This window comes from Camelus bactrianus, chromosome 4 (genome assembly GCF_048773025.1).
Source record: "Camelus bactrianus isolate YW-2024 breed Bactrian camel chromosome 4, ASM4877302v1, whole genome shotgun sequence".
Lineage (NCBI taxonomy): Eukaryota > Metazoa > Chordata > Mammalia > Artiodactyla > Camelidae > Camelus > Camelus bactrianus.
Window position 1 is genome coordinate 59,789,686 of NC_133542.1, and position 17,863 is coordinate 59,807,548.

General features: G+C 48.1%; 1 protein-coding gene across 19 annotated transcripts in view; it reads left to right on the top strand.

The window, feature by feature from the left end:
• The window catches only part of ZNF618 (zinc finger protein 618), a 165,651-nt gene that overhangs the window by 77,372 nt on the left and 70,416 nt on the right, over positions 1–17,863 (top strand). For all 19 annotated transcript variants that reach the window (XM_074362055.1, XM_074362042.1, XM_074362040.1 and 16 more), the window contains exon 2: positions 9,875–9,918. In XM_074362055.1, coding sequence (XP_074218156.1) covers positions 9,875–9,918 — 44 coding nt within the window. The remainder of the gene's footprint in view (positions 1–9,874; positions 9,919–17,863) is intronic.

Genomic DNA, 17,863 nt, shown 5'->3' on the forward strand with positions numbered 1-17,863 from the left:
TGACTTACTATGTGGATGTAAAGGTCCTGCTCTAAGCATGTGACTGATTAGCTTACTTCGTCCTCACAACAGGCTGTGAGATGGTCATTAGCATCATTCCCATTTTGCAGAAGAAGGAACTGAGGCACTAAGGGGTCAAATCACGTGCCCAGCGTCCAGCTAGCAAGCGGCAGGGCTTGTGCTCCACCTGCCTCCCCGTGACTACCACCCCTGCTGCTGGGTTCCTTCTTGGTTTAGCCTTAGAGCCTGAAGGCCTTCTGACCTCTGGTCCTGGGTAGGGAAACCAGGGCTCGCCTTGCCTTAGCTCAGGCCTCAGCTGACCCTCCCTGGATGCTGGTATCAGCTCTTTTGCAGACAGTTCTGACCATGCTTCTCCCCTGCCAAAACTTTTTATATTGGTTGAAGAGTAGAAGGGAGCTCTCTGCAGTTTCTCTGCAACCCTCTTATAAATGTAAAATTATTTTAATATAAAAAGTTAAAAAAAAATAGAGGAGTGGGTATAGCTCAGTGGTAGAACGCCTGCTTTAGCATGCACAAGGTCCTGGGTTCAATCAATCCCCAGTACCTCCATTACAAAGAAACACAAAAAACAACACTCAAAAACAAAACAAAACAAAAGAACCAATAACCTTACTGGGCATGACCCCAGCAACAACCTGACACTTTTTGATACAACCTTAGTGATCCAGCCCAGCTGGGCAAATAGAATTTACACTGATTAAGCAACAGGAACTAACCTAGACCTTTAGACCCATGTATGGACTGTGGGCTTCAATTGTGGTGGCATCCGGCGCCCTGGGATGAGAACGAGGCTTGTGGCCTGGGTGGTGAGTCCCACATGGCAGCCCACGGGAGGCTACCGCTCTTCCTCTCTGAGGCCAGGGCTCCCCCTTCTAAGGTCCGTTGCTCAGGCTCTAGGTGTGCAAGCAGATTCATCTTTTACTTCTGTCCCTCCCAGGAGCCAAGCTCTGTGCACAGAAGAGACTCGGCCCTCTGCATACAGTCCAAGGCTGGCAGTTCTTCAGCAGCCGCAGTGGTGTATTTATTTTTAAACCCATCATTTATTGAGTAACTACTGCATGCCAGCTCCACCCGGGTTGCCTTCTGCACACTAGCTTAGGTCATCTGGGTCTTTCCCAACAGCTCTTGGTCCTGGAGCTTCCTCTCCTCCACCGCCATCCCCACACCATCATCATCTCTTCCCTGGGAGGTGATCATGGCCTCTATATTGGGCTCCCTGCCTCCACGCTGCAGACAGCATTTGCTTTCAGAGGTGCACCTGCCTTCCGGGTGGCCTGTGAGCCTTGGAGTAAAGCCGAAACTCCTTAGCCTGGTTTACAGGTGCTCAATTACCAGCTGTTGATGGCGACAACAGAGACAGTGATGACGATGATGGTGATGATGTCAGTGTGAGGGTCCTGCTCCAGCCTGCATGGCTGCCCACCAGAGATGAGTACAAGGAGAAGAATCTGCCCGTACTTGGAAGCTCATGAAACAGACCATATGCTGGTTCCATTCCTAGGAAGCCTGCATGTATTGCTTGACATGTGTCCTCAGATAGCAAGGGCTTGAGGAGGGGCAGAGGGCATCGTACCCAAAAGGAATAGACATTGGTCATTTCCCATGGGTTTCTGTTGTAATTGGAAACATGGCCAGTCAGTGAGGTGTCTCCCCTCAGCCTCTGGGCTCTGGCCTGGGATCTGGTCACGAGTTCCTTGTGTGAGCCTGACCATGTCAGTGGGCTGGTCCCTTCCTCCAGAAGTGGAGGCCCCCAGAGAAAGCTGCAGCCCTGCAGGGTTCAGGGACCCAGGCGTCCAGCTGGGCAAGATGGCACCCTTCTCCTCGCTCCCTGGCACCCAGTTGTGTTAACTTCATTTGTGTTAGATTTTACATCCCCACCGTTGAATGAGAGGGCATCTGTGTGCCCTGTTCCAGCATCCCTCCCTCAGGAAAGCCCTTCCCCACCCTGTAGTCTCTTTGGATCCTGTTGTCAAAGATATTCATGGAACCCACTCCTTTCTCTTCAGAGCACATCTCTCATTGGTAATTATAAATTGATAGTGTGAAGTAAGTAATCACTGTCCGTCTCCCCCACTGTTCTTAATGCTGTTATGTCCCCAGTAACTACCCTGGTGCCCAGCACATAGTAGGCACTTACTGGCTAGTATTTGGGTGAATGAATAAGGAACCATGTCTGATTCATCTTAGCAGACCCCCAAGGCTTTGATCATAATCACCCATTTATAGCCTGAACTCTATAAATTTCTATCAAAAAATGGTACCAACCCCCTGTGTTCCAGTTCTTTTTAACCCAGTGTTTTCTGGCCGCCTCCACTTCATTCCTCAAGCTTGGAGCCCTGAACACTCATTCAGGCTTTGAGTAACCATGTTCAGTTGGAGAAATAAATACAAAATTAAAGCCAAGTACCACATGCTAGAAACATATCATTGAATGTGATCAAAGAAGGAAGGGCTAATTAGGGAATTTATGATATATTTAATTCCCTGGGAATGGAATCCTCTTTGAACTTGCAAAGCATTTGTTCGGTGTTAGTGTAGTCACTGTCACTGAGTGTTTTTCAGGAACACCTGCTAAGTAAAAGTGGGGACCACCTGTGCTTGCATTGGGGTCCTGTGATTAGATAGGGAAAGAGTTCATCTGCATTGTTTGGGGCCAAGTTTGATTCATTGGTTCTAGAGATGAAGGACCAAGTATGTGGAGGAAATGGCCATGGACTTAGGGTGAGAAGACAGTCTGAACCCTGGCCAAGCCATTGGCCAGCTGTGTGACCTTGGGCAAATCACTTGGCCTCTCTGGGTGCTTGGGTAATTCTTGGTCAAAGGGGGATAAACTGCAGTGTCTTCTTCATGGGCTTATTTGGAAAATTCAGTGCAGTGTAACAGTCTATAAAGTGCTGCACTGATGACTGATATTCTCAGAGAGAAGCAATTCCATTCTTCTTGGTGCTGAGACCCAAGATTTTTGGATTCTTCCAATGCTTCGTTTTTCTCATACCCCACATCCAATTCATCAGCAAATCCTGTTGATTCTACCCTCCATTATATTCAGAACCAGTGCTTCCTCACTTCCCTCGCTGCCACTCCCCTGGTCCCAGCCGCCTTCATCTTTTACCTGGGCTGTTACAGTAACCTCCTCACCACCCTCCTGCCCGCCTCCACCCTTGCCCCGTCGTCTATTCTCAAACACAGCAGCCAGAATGGTCTTTGTAAAGAAATCAGATTATGTCACTCTGCCAAAACCTTCCAGTGGCTCCCCAGAGTAAACGCCAAGGCGCTTCAGTGGCCTACGAGGCTCTGCACGACCGCCCTCCTCTTGTCCTCACTCTCTCTGCCCCAGACACACTGGCATCCTTGCTGTGGTTGAGCACACCGGCCACACTCCTGCCCGTGGGTCTGCCCACTGGCCATTCCCTTCTCCCCATCCCCCTACCTTCCGTTGTCTGCCCAATGATACCTACTCTGAACACCTTTTTCAAAATTGCAACCCATGGCTCCTCCCTTGGTCCAGCATTCTGATCACCTCCAACCTTTCTGTGTTTTTTCCCCCCACAGAACTGATGAGTTTCTGGTATACTATATATCTTACTAATTGATTTCCCTTAATACTACCGTCTGCCCTCCACTTGAGTATAATTGCTCTGAGGACAAGGATGTGTCCCAGCTGCCTAGAACAATGTCTGGTGCATTGAGGAGCTCGGTAAATACTTGTTGGATGAGCAGATGACTTTCTCCTGACTTGTGCTTCAGTGGGACAGAAAGTTCAAGTTAAATCTGGGGGATCCACTGGTTGTTGGAAAGGAAAGAGATGTGTAAATGAGGCTTGAGTTGTTTGTGACCCACTTGTGCCCCAGTCCTCAGCAAATAGTAGGGGACATAGAATAATCCTCTGGGCGGGTCCCGGGGCTCTGGTAGGTGCTTCTCGCAGGCTCAGTGCCTCCTGCAGGCCTCCAGGTCAAGTGCATTTGGTTTCACCCACGGCTGAGCCTCAGTGTCTTCCTGCAGGGTCAGCTGTACCAGTTGGATATTTAAAACAGAATTTTTATGTTCAAACTAACATACATACATATGTATGAAGTACACAGATGTAGTTTGGAGGAATATGCATTTGACACTTGTGAATATAACATTCACATGAATTAGTAAGAGAGAATACGAGACTTCAAAGGTATTTGGGCATGCAGAGAACTTCTCTCCTCTCCCAGGTTCACGTTTACTCTTTCCTTCCAGGGATGGAAGGAAGTGAGCACTGGAGATTTGGAATTGTCCACCAGTGGATTTGAGGTTGTCCACCCAAAGCCCAGCCGTAGTGCTTGATGCATAGTAGGCTTTCAAGAAATACCTGTTGAATGAATAAGGGAGTGATTGATTATTTAAGATCAGTTGTTAAATTTTATCCAAGTATAACTGCCAATGCAGTTCATCATTCATCTAAGCAACCTCAGTATGACTTTTTCCTGAGAAATAATAATTAATGGATTCAACCATATTTGCTGAACATTTGCCCTGTGCCAGGCCCTGAGCTGGGTGCCGGAGACATAGCGCTGTGTGGGATGGGGTCTTTATCCAGAAGTGCACTCTTGGTGGGGGACGCAGGCCGTCCAGGAACTATGGTCCCTGTCCCTTAGAGTTGGTGAAAGGCACTGGTGGTGGTGTGTTAGCAGCCTTGGGAGAACAATGAACAGGGACAAATCAAATCTGGTGGGGGGAGGGGGGAGTCGTTGAAGTCTCCAGAGAGGAAGCGATTTTTGAGTTGCAGTGGGGGAGGGAAAAAGGCAAGATTCTAATTATACCACCACGGAAACATGCTGCCTCAGGTCCGTCCTGGGCTTGACCAGCCACCGCGCCATCTTGGAGATGCCCTCTCCATCCTCTCAGAGCTCGCGGGCCATGAGCCCCCACACTTGTGGTGGCCCCTCAGCTGCCCTGAGCCTCTGGCTCTGCTCTCTTATCGCAGAAAGGCATTTCATTCTTCGAGATCAGGCAGCCGGGACCCAAGGAGCTGTTTTCCTCCATTGTGCAAGCATGACAAATCATTAATTTTTGATTGATTTGCTTAGAATTATGGGCGCCCCAGCATTCTTTCCGCCGCTGAACAGCTGTATAACAAATGAATATATCAGTGTACACAAAAGATTGGAGATCTGAGAGAAGCAATTACATTGGCCACCCTCCCCCACCCTCACCCCTTCCCGGGCAATGAAGGGAGGAAATTTTTACCAGAAATTCCTCAAGTGGCTTAAAAAAAAAAATGCCTTTTTATAATTGAATTAAATCTTTATCTCTTCATCTTTTGCAGCACATTTCCAAACACACACCAGTTCCCCACGTGCTTAGGTTCTATCCATCCAGGAAGAATCTTTAATAATGAAATTTCAACTTGTGAATTAAAACCAAAATGAAAAAAAGATTTAAATTCTGCCCCCTCCCTTTTCTTTTTTCTTTTTTTTTTTTTTTTTTTTGGTTGCTGCTATTCCTTTAAGATTTTGGAACCGTACCAGTGCACTAAATGTGACCTCCATAACTTTTAAATTAAGAATTTATGCTGGCTTGAAATTTATGAAATATTTCAGCATGAAAGAAAGCCTTTTTCCCTCAGGAAAATTGAGCAATAAATCACAGCACTGTGGATTTACTGCCCTAGAGCCAGTGAGAGATAGGATTTTTTTTTTTTTTGCTTCATTCTGAAAAAAAAAAAAAATGTAATCATATAAGACAGCTTAGCTGCTATCCTCCCACTCTCTAGAATTTTTAATTTCAGCTGTTTCTGCTTGGATTTATTTCCAATATTCCTGCTCGGCTTTTCAATTTCCTCAGTTATTAAATTTTAATTCAGTGCATTAGCATTTAAATTAAAAAAGGGTTTATTTTATCGAAATCGTTGGCCAGCCCCCATCCCGTAGCACACGAATTGCCTGTTTCTGCCATTTGCACAAAATGTGAAATGCAGCTAATGTCTTACAACTTACATTTGCACAAATTCAGAAATAAAATTTCTGGGTTTGGAATAATATTTTCTTTCCAGGAAAAATCCTTAATAAGAGAATGGAAAAGAACAACTTAACGTTCATTTGGGAGGGAAGAGGAGGGTCAAATGAAACCAAAAATAGTCTTGCCCAGGTCCTGAGAAGAAGCTGGTGTGTTGAAGAATGGATGGGGCTGGGAGAGGGGACAGGTGCCTTTATGGGGAGCTGGGGTGGGGGTTGGATACCTTTACCCCCATCTATATAAGAGTGAGGAGGAGGGCCTCTCATGAGCTCACTTCCCCCACCAAATTTTATTTACCCTTGAGGGGTTTGGGTAAGATTGGGTCAGCCCCACCTAGGGGTATCAGAGGTGAAAGGGAGCGAGAGATGATCTCATTTAACCCTGGTGCCTCCCCTCCCTGTTTTTACCTATGAGAACCTCAGATCCGGGGAAAGGAAAGAGCTTACCCAGGGTTCAGACTGAGACCCAGACAGAGCCAGGCAAAAGCTGCATCTTTTGGGGCCTGTGGTCCAGTGGCAGCAGCAGTAGAGTTTCCATTACTTTAGCGGTTACTTCACTTACCTGACCTGTGCTTAGTACTTTGCCTACATTGCTATATTCACTGTCATTCTGACTGGTCCTTTGGAGAAGGCCTCAGGGCTCTGGGGTCTGGTGGATGCTCATGACAAGCTGACTTGCAGCCCAGGATTCAGATTAGGCCCCAAGACAGGCTGGGAAAACCTCTGGTGTGGTCCAGGCCTGGCTTTGCCTCTCACCCATCTATTGTGTAACCCTGTACAAGTTGCTCTGTTTTCTGTGCCTCAGTTTCTTGAACCCAATAAATGGTGACATTTATAGCTGTATCTAGGGTTGTTAATGATTATTATTAAGGCTGAGCTCACGCTATGTACTTTTACATGTGTAGTGTGTTTACCTTAAGTCTGACTCCAGTCCCATGAGATAGGTCCTAGGATTGGCATATTGCCATTTTGCAGATGCAGAAACTGAGGCCTTGAGAGGGCAGATGGCTTGTCAAGGGTCGTACAGCTAGAAAATGGCAGAACCAGGACCTGAGCTCAGACGTCTGACTCTAAACCCTGTGCTCTTAAACTTAGGTTCAGATTGAGAGTCAGGTTGAATTATACTGGGTGAAGGTGAGCTTGTGGTGTAGGTTGAATCCTATGAAATTGCTGGGTAGAAGACCTTTTGGGCCTAGGAAACAGCACAGTCAGAAGTTCAACTTAATTCAAACAGCAGGGATTGCTTTGAGATATTTGTGAGGAGACAGTCAAAGCTGGCCTGGCATCTTAGGGAAGATCTACAACTGAGAATCAGTGTTCTCGGGGCTGGGAGAGCCGGAGAAGCTGCCCTCTGTCATAATGGTGGGTCTGGACCCATCAGGCCCGAGTGCTGAGGTTGACAGGTGCCGTGACATTGGACATGTGCGCTCTTGGGCATCTCTCACTTGTGCCCATTGTCCATCTCTGCCTTCTTCCCGTCTCCACCTCTCATCTCTGCCAGTAACAGACGTTTCCCACCCGGCAAGGATAACACTCCTCCTTCCAGCCGTCCCATTTCCCATTTGCTCCACCTAGGTTTCTGCAGAAGGATTTGTTTGGGCGGCTCTTTGAACATTTTTAGCATTTTCTCTTTGTTTTATAAAAGTGGGTGGAAAACAAAAAAGAGTGTAGTTACTAGTAATAAGAAGCTCAAATATCATAAATACCGTAAAAGGGAAACATGGATAAAGATGGTCAGGTGTGCTGACCAAGAGAGACCCTTTTCCCTACCCTGTCCTGTGTTCAGTGCACTTGAACTGGTCAACTCTCTGTGAGATCGTGAAGGAAGAGGGCACACACACACAAAGACAGCATTAAAAATACATATGAAATTCTAGAAATACAGGCCTAGAGTTGAGTCTGAAAGGGAGAGACCATTTGGGATTTTACAGTTTTTTTTAAAGCTCTCTGGGGCAGAATTTCCACCCCTAACTCTTCTGCCTCTTCTGATACAAACATTAAAGCAACTTCTTTCTGTTCACTTTCCATACAAGTTTGAGGAAGACAAGGTGTCGGAAAGAGACCGTAATTGATCCTGTTCTTTTGCTCCCAATGAAAAGATACGCAAACCATTTTCCTCTCTCTTGTTTCTTCCATGGAAATAATGCACTGGTATCCCATTCACTGCTCCCTCCAGGCCTTATATTTCTACCTCTCTATTTGTCCTTCCCCTTTCCGGTGCCCTCATATGGGCTGTGGGGGCCATATGGGTTCCCCCCCATTTCCCCATTGCCTCTTCTGAGTGTTGGTGGGAGACAGTCTTCCAGAGCTGTGGAAGGCAGGCATTGGAATGGCCTGGCCTGGGCTTGGAACTGTGGGATATTGGATAAATGACTTAAATTCTTTGAGCCTTGGTGCCTCACATGTGGAATGGGGATATTGTGTATGTGTTTTGGGGGACCTATTGGGAGGATTAAATGAGAGACTTTAAATAGGTGTCCATATACTAGTGCCTGATGGGAAGGTAGGTGGGGGAGAGAGTCTGGATACCCACGGGGGCCAGGCTGGAGGGCTGGGTATAAGGCAAGAGGGAGTGGTGGGGACTGTGGAGAACCAGGTATGTCACATCTGACTGACTGTGGTCATGTGGGACTGCGTGTTGCATTCAGAAGCTGAAATCTGGCCTTTTTTGGGTGAAATCCCTTTATTTTTATATATTGACTGTTTGACTCAAAGTCTGCCATCTGGTTTTGCCAGTTTGCAGCATCTTGTAAGCGCTCATCAGAAGGTAGCTGCTGCTGTTTTTATTTTGGGTCCTCAATTCTTCATCTGCAATCCTGAAATTCAAAAAAGATTGAAAAGAAAAAGATTTTTTGTAACTGGTGAGGCAGCCGAACTTGACCTAATGGGAGAAGAGGCTGGTTGCCGGCTTCGTTTATCCCACGCAGGGCTGACTGCGTCAGTTTCCTTATAGAAATATCAACGTGCTTGAGTCCTGGGGGCTCCCCAGACCCTGGCAGAGTTATTTCAAATTATAGAACACATGTGCCACATTACCTTTCTAAAATTGGAAGGATTCTGAATTTGGAAACACATGTGTGCTAGTTTGGAACCTGCATTGTTCTAACTGTGATTACTATTGTTATAAATGTTTTGACAACGCTAGGGAATGCATCTCCAACCAGGGGTGGTGGAGAACCCAGGCGCTTTCCCCATGTCCGCAGCCTCTGCGTCGAGGTACCCCCAGCACTGGCCTAGGAGTCAGGATCCCCGGGTATTTGTCCCTCGGTCCTTGTGAGACTCAGGCTGCCCCTCCTCTCCTAGGGCCTCAGTCTCTCCATCTGAACCAGAATTTTATGATTTCTGAAAATTTCATTTGGTCAGCCTTGTCTCCCCACCCTCTACCCCCAGATAAAAGAGATTACCAACCAGCGCTCTCTTGCCTCCCCCTGCTTGCAGGGTTGGGGGACAGAATATTTTAACATAATAGGATTTTCCCCCTCCAGTTGGTAGGAATAAATCTGTGGCTACTGTTTTATTGGAAATCCCAGCTGAAAATAAAAATGGTGCAATTCAATCTCAGATTTAGCTGGTTACTTACTTTTCACCAAGTCCCCAGGGCTCTGTGGTTGCTGGGTTTGTGTTGGCAATGGGTGCTCAGCTGGATTTAAAGGGCCCAGCAAACTGGGGGGAGGGGAGGGGCGATGGCTGTCCTGACTCCCTCTAACCACTGGGGGCAGATTTTTCCAGCCTGGAGGGATAGAGCAGGGGGTTGTGGCCAGCTCACCCCTCTGAAGGCTGATGTTTGAGCGGGAGCTGGGTAGGGTGGCAGTGGATCGCATCTGTGTCTTCCCCTTGGCTGATGTAGGTGTTTTGGATTTCCTTTGCAGGCTGACGGAGCCAGTGCAGCTGGAAGGAAAAGCACGGCAAGCAGGTATGCGCCCCCTCCCCTGTCCCCTCCTGCACCCCGCTCCTTCTCCCTTGTCTCGTGACTAACAGCCACCTCTCTCTGGTCCTCCCCTACCACCTGGAAGGGTGGATAGTCTGGACCAGCTCCCTGAGCTTGTGGGTAGCACTTTCCAGCCCTCCTGGTACCCTCTGTGGGCACCTGGGAATGGAATCTAAGGATGACTCAATCCTAAACTGGCCTTGGCCTCTCAAGTTGGGGAAGACTTAGGGGTGATGCACAGGACTGGGCAGAGGGACCTGGGCTTGAATCGCATCTCGGCTGCTGCATCATGAAGAATGACATGTTCTCAAACTTGCTTAACTATGGAATGCTTTTATTGAAGTTTATCCCATGAAGCCAGTGTTCCTTGGAACATGCTTTGGGAAAGCATGGGAGCAGAAGAGTAAGGTGTTCTTCAGCGCTGTGTTTCAGGGGGATCACCCTGGGTGATCCTGCAGGGTGGATTGGAGTTGGTTAGAATGGAGGCAGTGACACCAGGCTGGAGGTCACTGTCACCCACCCACGACAGCATGGCCTGGCTTCCACCCGCCTCCCCAGTCTCCTTGTTGTCAGTCTCCCCCTTGCTCAGTCTGTTTTAGCTCCCCTGACCTTCTCTTATTTATCTAACAGTGTAAACCAGGGGTCACCCGGCTTTACCTGTAAAGGGCCAGATAGTAAATATTTTACACTTTACAGGCCACAGGTCTCTGCAGCGGCTTCTCAACTCTGCCAGTGTAATTTGAGAGCGGCCATAGATAATACATAAATACACAAGTGGGCTTAGTTTGCCAACCCCTGGCCTGAGAGCCTTTGCAACTGCTGTTCCTTTGCCTAGAATATTCCTTTCCCTGGTCATCCCATGATCAGGGACCTTCCATCCTTCAGGTCTCTATTCTGTCCTTCCCTCCAAGAAGCCTTCCCTACCCCCCTCCCCCTGCCTGTGGCCTGTTTGTGCTTTTCAGTAATTCCACGTCTGTGTGTGCTTTTCTCTGCCTCTTGAGTGCCAGCTCTGTAGGCGGAGGCCATGTGTGTCTTGTTCACTGCCGTGGGCCGGCCCTCAGTGAATGTTAATGGGATGGGTACACTGGACGAGATAGGAGAAGATCTGGGGTGATGTAGGGGCCGGGAGTATGGGCTGGAATGGAGGGCTGGATGTCCGGGCTTGTGCCTGGGAATCCAGTGACCCGTGTGGCCAGCAGCCGCCCAGCGTCTTTGTGCTTGTCTCCTGGGCCCCTGGTAGTGGAATTTTGTAAGTACAGTGTATGAGGCTGTGGCCTGTGGGGCCCCTAGACTGGCAGTGCCTAGAAGTGCTTCCTGGCTCTGAATGTCTGGAGTGGCTTTGGACTTGGTCTAGTCCCTGCCCTCCTTGTACACATGGGGAGGAAAGGACGACCCGCTCGGGGTCACATGCTGAGTGAGTGGCTGTGTCAGGCTCTGATCCTGCCTAAGCCAGTGCTTTCTCTGCTTCTGCAACACTATTCTCAAGCGAGGGTCTACGAGCTTCCCCCACTGTCCTTCCATGTTCATTGCGCACCTGCTAGGTTAGACCCAGTCTCTGTGCCATGGCTCAGGAAGATTAGATACTAATTTATTCACCCAACAGACATTTGAGTGTCTGCTGCAATGGCAGGCACTGTTCACAATGCTGCGTCTACAGCAGTGAACAGGGACAAATTTCCTTTCACCCCTCATCACTTGTGTATGGATGTGGTCCTTGCCCTCACTCTCTGATGCATGAGTCTCTCCCATCCCAGCATCTCTGCACGGTGATCAGAGGACATCAGGCAGGTTTCCCCACAGTGGTAATAGGTTCCTGAAGCTCTGAATCGAGTCTTATCAGCCCAAGGCTGTAGTCAGTGAGGAGAGTGCTGAGATAGATTAGAGGTGTCTGCCCTGGTCAGGGGATGGGGGGTGGGGGGCATGTGTGTCATCTGTTTGCTATCCCTGACTAACCTACATCTGCATATACTTAGTGATGGAGCCCCGTGTTATTACCATGGTGCCATAATAGACACCAGGAAGGGCTAGCCCAAACCTTAGTGTATGAATTGAAGTGTAAAGAAAAAAATTCCTAATAGTAATAACTACCATTTAGTTATACTTAGCATGGGTGTAGGTGATTTACATTCGTTAATTGATGTAACGTTGGTAACAGCTCTGTGAAGGGTGCTCTGATTATTCCCACTTTACTGATAAGGAAGCTGAGGCACAGAGAGGTGTCCAGGCCTCAGGCTGCCCAACTGGGGGGAACAGCACAGCCAGGACGCCTACCCAGGCCTGACTTCTCTGATGCAGGTGCTTAACCACTGCACCCTCCTGCTTCTCCGCAGGAAGTGATCAGTTAACAGAGGTTAGAGAAGCCAGTTAGGGGCCCCGGGCTGTACCCCTGGCTGACGGCTGGGCCAGAAGGCAGGGACTCCAAAGGAGCTCACTAGTGAATTTATATTGATTCTGTCATTATAGCTAATAGAGCATCTTTGAAAAACCAAAGCAGCATTATTGTAGAGTGACCCGGCATTCAGTGTGAGAAGTGAATTCTGCATTAAACATCTGGAGAACATTGACATAGTCCTTGGCTGATGCCACCGGTGAATTTGACCCTAGTTGGGTTAGATTGGCCAGGTGGGGCTTAGAGTCGTAGATAGTTTATGGAGCATTAGACTCATGCAGTCCCTGTTTCAGATGGGGAAATAGGCCAGAGGCTCCTGAAGTCAGAGTTAGGCTGGAAGGCCCTGGTCAGGAATGACCTTGAGGGACCTGTGACTCTGACATGGGCCTCTGCTCCCACCTCCCAGCTGTGCCGCGCATGCTCTGTTGTTACACCGGGGTGTGCTTTCGTCCCGGTGCCTTCCTTTTGGCCCAGAACACCTAATTTTCTTCCTTCTCCAGAGGGCCTCTGGCTAAACCCCAAAACCAACAGCATGGGCTGCTAAGGAATTAGTGTTAAATTGAGGGGGACAAGGAGAGGTGGTGTTTCTGAACCTAAGAAACAACCAGATGTGGTTTGGTTTACTTCCCTGTAACCCAACCTGGGTTGATTTTATAAGACCAGTGATCCCAGCGCTTGAGGTTAATGCTAACCTGGTGGGCAGGTTACAAATCACATAGCGCAACTGCAGCCAAAGCTCACTTAACTCTAAGAGGCGTGGAGGGCTGTGGGCCTTAACTGTGGACAGTTCTAAAGGAAATGCAGTCTTTATAATCAAGCAAATGCAGCCTTGCTATAATGAAGACTTATGGTCTTTTCTTTTCTTTTTTTCTTTTTTGGTCAATTGAAGGTTTTCAGAGCTGGCAGGACTCCGTAGATAATCTGGTCCAACCCTCTCATTTGGAGATGAGAAAACCAGGGATAGAAGACGTTCAGGGACTTGTTCACCATGTGTAACACTTGCCTATCAAGTGTTCAGGATCTTGTAGACAGGGAGATTGGGGTGGGGGAGGAGGTGATAAGACTAAGTCTCATTCATTCATTCCACAGACACTTACTAAGCACCTACTAAGTGCTAGGGTCTGACCTAGGTGCTGGAAGTACAGTGGTGAACAGAAATGCCTGGTCCTGTGGAGCTGATGTTCTAGTGGGAGTGGAGGAGACTTAATAAACACTTAACATGGTATGTCATATGGTAAGAAGTTCTATGGCGGAAAGGCAGGGAAGGGGATGGGGAGAGCCAGAAGGAGTACTGCATCAGCAAGAAGGTGACATTTGAACAATGATCTGAAGGAAATGAGGAACTGAGCCAAGCAGTCACTGGGGGGAAGCACATTCCAGGCAGAGAGAACACAGGTGCAAAGGCCCTGAGGCAGGAGTGTATGCATTGTGTTGGAGCAAATGCGAGGAGGCTGATATGAATGCATAAGGCCTTGGAGACTTTTGTCAGGACTTTGGCTTTTACTCTGTGTGAGATGGGGAGCCACTGGGGACTTTGAGCAGAGGAGTAACATGATATGATTTGGTTTTAAAAAGATCATTCTGGTTGCCAAGAAGAGAATAAATTTCAGGGAGCAAGATGTTACAAGAGGTATTGCCAAGGGTTCAGGAGCAGCAGGACCTTAAAAGGTAGGCATGGAGGGAAGTTTCTGAAAGGCCATTTTTTTGAGGCCTGAGGAATCCAGTTCAGTGAAGCATTTTGTGAGTCCTGCATCCAAAATGCATAGCCTCCTGCTTGGTCCTGCGAAAGCCCCAGAGTGGAGCTGCATGGCCCCCGTGGCTCCCACTCTCCGTGCCTGGTCTGCCGGGCACCTAACTCACCCTCTTGCTGAGCCCAGACTGCCTGGGCTCAGATCCCAGCACTAGCCACTGCCCGATTGTGTGACCGCAGGCTAGTGACCAGACCTCACTTTCCTCTAAGGTCTATAAAATGGGGATTATGTTCATACCTCCCTCTCAGTGGTGTCCTGAGGACTAAGTGCAGTAATAATGGTACGTGTACCCTGAGCACACTGCCTGGTCTGTAGTAGGTGCTCAGTAAATCTTGTTTTCATCACCACCATCACCGCCATGCTGGATTCCATTCCTAGAAGACAGTGGGTAGCGATTGATTTCTCCTAGAGCCTGGAAATCAGGGAGAGGCTAGAGGTAGCGACGGGGTGGGGGTGGCACTCATGTCTGTCAAGGGCCTTCTGTGATCCAGTTCCTGTGTCCTGCACTTTGCACATCTCATTTGTTCCTCCCAGTGGCCCCTAAGGCAGCGACTGGCATTCCACCTCTTCAGAGGAAACTGAGAAATCGACTTGTCCAAGATCACCCAAATAGTCACATGGCTTTGGGCCTGAGTCTTGTCCTTTTAAGCGAAGATTTTCCACTACTGGACAGTTTAATGTCATAACCACGTGTGTACAGCTGCATAATTATTTTTTAAATACTGTCTTCTTGTTTAGCTTTTTGGTTTTCAGCAGGAAAATTAAAGTAGCCCTAAACAAATTAACCTTAATTGCAAAAAATTCAATAGTACCAGAAGACCCGATGCGTGTCAATGACCAGTGCGGTGTTAGCAGAATGAATTATCTGAGAACCAGCTTTGTGTGTATTTCAGTCGGGCTGCACCTTCACCTTGACTCTAGGTTTATGCTCCTGTTATTGGAGCTCATTTGATTTCCAGAAATGTGTATTCTCACCCTACGAAACTTGGGGTAGTTTGGCTACAAACAAATCATAAATTGCCGGCTGACTCTGAGGGTTCGTATACTTACTCCAAAGGGGCCACTTGCTTTTCTGGTGGGCAGAGTTCACTCTCTGCTTAATTAGTTACTGTTAAACCTAGGCTCTGCACAAATGGGGCAGATTCTAGAAAATTCAGACACGTCATTGGGTTTGTTCTCTGGAGACAGCCTGCAAACTGTAAGTCACATACATCAAAATCGGCAAATCCTTTTTCCAAATGGCACTGTGGTTCTCATGCTCAGGGTGGTCCAGCTAAGGGAAGTGATTAGGGTCTCTCAGGAGCCTGGGCTCAGTCCACCCACCCATCTCGACTTTCCCACCTGTGCTCCTGAGCAAATTAAGAAAGTTCTCCTTGTGAAGCTGCAGTTACCAGTTCAGAGCATCCAGAACTCTTGTCTTGTTCTGAAGAAGCATGGTCTTGAGAATGGAGCCAGAATGGTCTGATGTGGTTGCTTCTTGAGCCCCTTAATGGCAAAGGCCCTCGATCTGAGAAAGCACCTCAAGAAATGTCCATAGCCTTCCTGTCTGTCTGGCTCTGCCAACACGAGAGAAAAAATCCTCACCCTTGGCTTCAGCCTCCTGTGTGTTCCACACAATCCATGGGGGTTAAGAACGTTGGTACATCCACACCTACCATCTTGATCCCGCCCACCTTCTCATCCTGCAGTGAATGTCTCCACCCCTCCCTCCTCTTCATCGCTGCTGCACTTAGAAGGGCCGTGCCCTCCACTTCTTTGGTTTTCACAAGAGCTAAATACTCCTCTTCCACTTTCATTTATAGTTCTTCACCTAGAGCCTAAGAGGCCACCTTTTTTACAGTTTGATCGAACTTTTCACATTTTGCCTAACTAGTGCTTGGTAAGGACAGGAGAAAAGAACTAACATTTATTGAGTCCCGTTCCATGTATGGTGCTGTGCTGGGCACCTTATGAACATCTCTCTGCTTTAATCTTCTAAACAACCCTTAGCGGTTAGTGTTACCATCGCTGCTTACATGCCTGGAAAGAGGGACGTGGGCAGGTTAGGAAGCTGTGGCAATGGTCCACACATCTCGTTTATCATCCTCAGACCCTTTGGGAGGATTGGACTGTGTAGTGAGGAGTCTCATTTGTGTGTCCAGGGGCAGCATGTCTTGACCTGGATGCTCACATTCGAGTGTGTGGACAGAGCTGGCCGTGCATTCCAAACCTCAGTCTGTTATCAGCTGATCTCAAGGGCTAGACAGATGGAGAGTGGAGGGGCCGAGGCCAGATGTAATGCCAGGATAGGGGAGCCCACTGGAGGGATGGCAGAGCTTTCTAAGCAGCTGGGCAGCTCCACGCATCAGTTGTCCATGTGGGCAGGATGGAAGGGGAGCAGTCCTGCTGGGAAGCTGCTTTACATTTCATTCCAAGGAGAATGGCCAGAGGAGTTGGGCATCAGAGAGCAAGAGAAAGGGATGGTTGCCAAGTCACAGCCTCAGCAAAAAATAACACCAGCAGCAGAAGGGGTGTATTCATCCTCTGTTTACACGTCCAGTATGAGAGCCTAGGTATGGCCTCCCTCTTCATGGTTGAGTTAACTGCTCTCTGGAGTCTCCGGAAGATGCAGGACAGTGGGCATGGGCCCCTCTGTGGCCTCCCTGTCCCCGCCTGCCTGTCAAGGGCATTCACTCTAAGTGGGTGAGAATTCCTGCATCTGCAGCACCCCAGCCGTTGTGTGAGGGGAGACACAGCGAGGTGGGTCTTCAGAGAGCGGTGCAGGCTGCTAGCTGATGTGTATCGTACCACGGTCAGACCCATCGGAAAATGAAGGCAGTGCATCTGTTTAAGATGCTGTTAGCAGTCATTCTTTTTACTGACCTGAGCCAAGCTCCCAGGACACCTTTGGAAGAAGCTCCCACTTTCCTTGGAGGGCCCCACCTGCTAAGTGTTGGAGTTTGTGACTTGACAGCATTGCTCAAGACTCTCGCTTTTCTCTGTTTTAGGTTTAAATTAACAAGGGAATTAACTGTTAATATTTAAATCTTCATGCTGTCTTTGTGAGCCGGCGGTATTACCCAGCGTCGTGGCTGACTGACACCATACACTGCAGAAAATTAAGTGCCTAAGAATGATCTCAAACTAATGATGTATTTATGCATTGTAGGCTATTTTGAATTTCTAGACTGTAAGAGTTGTTTAATAGGTTAACAGTTTTAATCTATTAATCTAATCTTTTCTACTTGACTATTTATTAAAATATATCAGTGATACATAATGGAAGTGGAGGTACAGATAATCCTGAGGGTTATTAAGGCACGGGGGATGGCGTGAAGATTGGAGTCCCAGGTGGAATAGTAAATACAGACACAGGCCTTGTTACTGGGGTTCGTAGAATTGAGTTTTGCTGGAGGTTCTCTCTTTGGCCCTTCCAGGCTAGTGGTGAAGCTGTGACCTTCCTCTCCTTTGTGATTCCTGTCCTTGTGGATAGAAAGAGGAGACTTGAACATCCAAAGGGCAGGTGTGTTCACAGCAGCCATTCTCGGGCGCTCAAGGAGAGTTGGAGGTCAATGCAGAACACAGAGCCTAAGGACTTCTTTCTGTGGCAGAGAGGGGACCCTCCATTCCTTTGTTTTGCATTTCCATGTTAGTGTTTTAAGCATCTTGCCAGTTTGGTCAGGACGCTCAGGATACAGGAGGAGACAAGGGAATACATGTGTTCCCCATCTTAGAGCTTCTGGTCATTCAGTCATTTATTTGCTCACTCATTCAACAGGTGTTTTTTGTTATTTTCTCTTCTCTTGACAAA